The 5,234-nt window shown below is 44.6% G+C and overlaps 1 protein-coding gene across 1 annotated transcript; it reads left to right on the top strand.

Moving 5' to 3' along the window:
* The first annotated feature begins 1,505 nt into the window (after nucleotides 1–1,505).
* LOC134468501 (kallikrein-8-like) lies at nucleotides 1,506–5,234 on the top strand. The gene is made up of 4 exons (XM_063222422.1): nucleotides 1,506–1,737; nucleotides 3,251–3,534; nucleotides 4,107–4,261; nucleotides 4,958–5,234. The coding sequence occupies exons 1-4, from the start codon at nucleotides 1,643–1,645 to the stop codon at nucleotides 5,102–5,104; spliced, it is 681 nt and encodes a 226-aa protein (XP_063078492.1). The 5' UTR covers nucleotides 1,506–1,642; the 3' UTR covers nucleotides 5,105–5,234.

Here is a 5,234-nt window from a genome sequence, read left to right as displayed (position 1 = left end):
GCAGCCAATCACAGGTGTTGTGAAGGGTCATGTAGCCAATGTGAATAGGCAAAAGGGCTTTTGCAACAAAAATGAAGGGAATGGTTCTGGAGCACAGGCAGAGGTGTAGGGACCTGATTGGGTGTGACGTGACATTGGGGTCCTTAAATGTGCGCTGTTCTAAGAGTGAAGACACTCATCTACTTCAGAAGCAAGCCAAGACATGGCATCAGTGAAGAAACCTTCTGTTTGGGGCTTCCTCTTGCTCTCATTTTCCATCTTGGTCTTCGCAGGTGAGAAACATTTCTGGCATCTATGCATACAAGTTGACAAATTAGTTCAGTTGTACTCACTCTTAAAATGACTATAAGAAAATGTGAATTTAGTTCATATATTAACTACTATTGTATTCTCATGAAAACATATCACAATGTATTACTAACAACTTTGTGCATATTGTAAGAATAATGACTTAGAATGAAAGAAAATGAATTCTTTAATTAATTAACTTTTTTCTCTCATATATGCTGTGGGCCTTTTCATTAGTGGAGGTAGTTCGATGCTGAAAAGTGAGATTCATTAAGTAATGAGGAAGTCATCATTGTCACTCTAGAAAGTCTAGTGAGATGTCATTTGAAACAACCAGCAGATGCACAATAGAGTAAGAAACATAACTACAGCCAGGGCTGGACTGGACTCTCAACACCACCCGGACATTTTGGCTTAAACTGGCCCACACATACAAGCCATTTTCATATTAGAAGAACATAAGATGAGGGTCTTGGCGTTTAAATGCAAATTATTGCATGTTTTTATGTGCTTCAGAGGCTGAGATATTTAGGTGCTTTAGGTGACTATAGGTTAAGGCAGATGTGGCCAAAGTGGGACCCCCTGCAGCCTTGGGCCTTGGGCAACGCTATCTGTGTGTCTGTCTTAACACCTTCTCTGCAGAACGTATCAATATGTTTATGATGTGATGATGAACTCAGTGCCTCACTGGTTTGATGGGTTGAGTTATTAATATTCCATAGTAAAGAAGAAGGATCACAGCACACTGGTGGACTTAGTTTTGCTGTTTTTTAAAACAGCAAATCACAGCAAAACTAAGTCCACCAGTGTGCGGTGATCCTTCTTCTTTACTATGGATTACTGATGACTGCACTTCACCAGCACCTGGAACCTGGCTGTGCATAGGAGTTCCAGATCTTTGAGTTATTAATATGTTAGTAGTAACACATTTTTAGTATCTTTTTATCTGTGATCATACTATATACAGTAAAACCAGTGATAGAAGTCAGTTGTGTAAGCCTTGAAAATTCAAATGCATACAGCAACATGATTTCCCTAAACACACATGCTCAAACGGTTTCAAACAAAGACTCTCTCCCTTATTGCTTGCCTGCCTGCCTGCCTGCCTACCTGTCTGTCTGTGTGTGTGTGTGTATGTCTCTCTCTCTCTCTCTCTCTCTCTCTCTCTCTCTCTCTCTCTCTCTCTCTCTCTCTAACAGGATGTGTGCTGGGAAAGGGCGAGCCAGAGGATGCTGATACTGATGCTGATGGTGCTGGTGCTGGTGCTGATGAAGCTGGTGGTGGAGCTGGTGGTGCTGAAGCGGCTCCATGGCCTTCGTGTAATGAACAGGAGGGAGGTCATCATGTACTGCTGATGGTGGATTCCCCAAAGGTGCCCACAGAGGTCCGCTGCGGAGGCACGCTGATCGGACAGGACTGGGTTCTGACAGCCGCCGAGTGCCAACACCCGTATGCTTTATTATAAGTCACTTTTACAAGACATCTCCAGTTCAGGGCAGTGGCGGTACAACATTGATTCACTCCCTAGACTGCCAGGTTCCTTCCTGGCGTCTGCACCGTAAAAATACTTATGCCTCTTTTCCACTGCCGTTTTTCTGGTAGGCCTACAGCTCCACACAGCGCTGTGTCGAGCTGTAGGCCTACCAGAAAAACGGCAGTGGAAAAGAGGCATGGGCTACTCTGGAACCAAATAGGCTACACTGTAGAAGACGTGAAAGTGAACCCTACATTTTTTACTATGCAGGGTTTCTGTTGAAAAATAAACTTCCTAAACAATTCTGAAGACCATTCTCAACACTCTCCCAGAGATTCTTTAAGTATGTAGAGATATGCCAACATAATAGGTTGCTATGGGCACCTAATGTGACCAGGTTCCAGTCTGCCTAAAGGGGCGTGTCATAATGCTTCTAGCATTGAATAGAACAGTCCTTAGGTCTGCCTAAAGGGGGATTTCCCCCCCCCTCCCCCTTGCAATAATAGAACCCGGAAACAATGGGCCAATGGAACCTCTCTCTCTCTACTCTCTCTGACTCTCCTTGGTGTGTTACCAAGAGAATCAGTGAGTGCAGAACACCAGAGATGGTTTCCCGTAGCAACAATCTCTGAGAACACTCACTGCACAGAGTATTATGGTTTCAAATGGAATATTCTCAGTAGGCTATTCGGTTTAGAACATGTTACAAAATATTCCTTTTACATGAGTGAAACAGCGTTAGGCCTATGCAACCAGAATGTTCATAAAAGTCAGAATTTACATGACTTGTGAGCGAACTGAATACTGCCACTGTTCCGCTTAAAATCTGAATATTCAGTCCTGCCGTGGCTGCAATGGGCACTGCACTGTCACGTTGGCGATTCAATTCCCAACAAAGGGTGATTTTCTGGTCCTCCCCTGTCTCTCCCCCCCCCTGGTTTGCTCTCTTCTGAATATTCTTAACATGTAACTGTGCACAGTGTCTACCTGAATACCATAATTATCATAAAATAGGGTTACTCTATGCAATTATTTTGCAAAGCTTGACACTTTGTGAGACAGGGGGTTGGAGACCATTTGCAAGTGGGGTTTTATGCCCGCAGACATCAGATAGTTGAGAAAGTTTTTGATTGCCTTTGTTTGAAGATCAGGTGATTCACTTACAAAGTAATGATTCAAAATCTAGTATAGCAGATTTACAAGTGTGGCATAAAATGCATGCATTTATTTCAGTCAGAGTTGATGCCTTCCTGCCATCCTGCCTCTCTTGAAAGGCAAAAGTGACGTTTAACAATAGTTAACACAGTATAGTATAAATTAAATTAATAACATTACTATCTAAAATTACCACATATTTTGCGTTAGTACTGTATATCTACTGTCACATCATTACATTGGCGGAAAAATATGGACACGTAACATCATGGCCTCTGTTTGTACAGTCCTCTCACCTCAAGTTCTGTTTTTCTTGTTTTTCTTTGAATGAAGGAAACTGGTGGCTCTCCTAGGTCAAGGCAGCGACTTGAGTAAGCGTGAGAAATTTGATGTGAAAAAGCAGTACATCTACAAGGACACAAAGGGGCAGCACGGGGTCATGCTGCTGCACCTGAAGAGATCCAGGTTCATGAAGTTCTTCAAAATCAGCGCCAAGTACCAGGTCCTTGGCCTTCCTCCCAAGGACCAGTGTCACAGTCCACAGGTTGGAGCAACCGTCCAGATGGTGGGATATAAGGAGGCGGGCCTGGCCGTCGAACCCTCAACATTTCTATCATGTAAGGCCCTCCTGTTCCATACATGTGTACAGTAATTAATACTCAATTCTGGGCCCCTTCTTTCCCTGGGCCGAGAACAACTTACCCATTGATCCTAGCCAGGCCACACCCTAGTGGCGCAACACCTTCGGCGTTGCTTCTTGTCAGGCCATGAGCAATATACTGTACATATTATTTCTGATTCCCTGGAAAAAGCGGGAAGTCCACCCACTTTGTTAGGAAACAATCAACTTTGAGAAGCTCCAACAGCCCTGGGTAGAGGCCTGTTCAAGGCAGTGACATGGTTTAAACACAAGCGTTCTATTGGGACTAAGAAAACTTTGGTTTAAACTTTGACACAGCCTTTTCTGGCATCGACCAGTAACAAACCGAGGGAGAGATTTGAAAGTCAATGATAATCAGGCTACATTTGTCCATCCCCGTCAACTCCTCTGTACACATATTGCACCATGTAGAAACAGACACTCACATTTTAATGACACATGTTAATACGGTTTCACATAACCTATGGACTGTGACGCGCTTGTGCCATGAACCGATGTACTCTTCTTTTGTCTATCCAACACACACAGCCTCGACCACCGGCCCCACCCCAGCGTGCGTGAGGCTGTCAGTAGCTGAGTGTCCAGACTTCTCAGGGTACAAGGACAAAAAGATTGAACTGGACAAGGCCTTCAGCTACACGGAGATGGTGTGTGCAGGCACAGAGAGTGACAACACCTGCAGTGTAAGTTTTTTTATTTTCACACACACACACGCGCGCACACACACACACACACACACACACGTCTGCGTACATTGTGCCTGGTGCTCTGGCACATGCAAAATTGTCATAATATACGAATGGCAATGCGTCCGTACATGGAAATGCATCTGTGCATGGAAATGCATCTGTGCATGGGAAGTGCATGCAATTTGTACAGCAAACATATTGCAGGCCTTTTCGGTCAAAATGAAATGTCGAAGTTCACACTTCTCAACATTACAACTTGACATATGAATCATATCCGTTAGTGATATTCTCTTCCTCTCTACACTCACACACACACACACACACACACACACACACACACACACACACACACACACACACACACACACACACACACACACACACACACACACACACACACACACACACACACACACACACACACACACACACACACACACACTCTCGCTCCCAAATTGACTTCCATTTGATATAAAATGTGCACAACTATGCTTTACGTGTCTCTCTGACAATCTCCTGTTCTCTCTCTCTCTCTCTCTTTTTTTTTTAAACACACATGCGCACGCACACGTACACACACACACACACACACACACGTATACACACACACACACACACACACACACACACACACACACACACACACACACACACACACACACACACACACACACACACACACACACACAGGGAGCAGCGGGCGGTGGTATGGTCTACAACTCCATGGTGTACGGTGTGGTGAAGGGGAGCACCAAGGCGTCCTGCTCCGGCCCTATCAAGTTCACCAGCATCTGCCCCTACAGGGACTGGATCCTCAAGACCAGGGGCAAGAAATGAGAACCACTCAGCCCTCTCCACCATGACCCGTCTACACCAGACTTGTACGAAATTCCGAATTGAATGAATTGAAATTCACAGCAGTGCCATAACATGAACACTAGGTGGTGGTGTTCTATGCACTCTCAAT

Source organism: Engraulis encrasicolus, chromosome 18 (assembly GCF_034702125.1).
Source record: "Engraulis encrasicolus isolate BLACKSEA-1 chromosome 18, IST_EnEncr_1.0, whole genome shotgun sequence".
Lineage (NCBI taxonomy): Eukaryota > Metazoa > Chordata > Actinopteri > Clupeiformes > Engraulidae > Engraulis > Engraulis encrasicolus.
The sequence above is the reverse complement of the archived record's forward strand: the minus strand, read 5'-3'. Positions and strand labels throughout refer to the sequence as shown.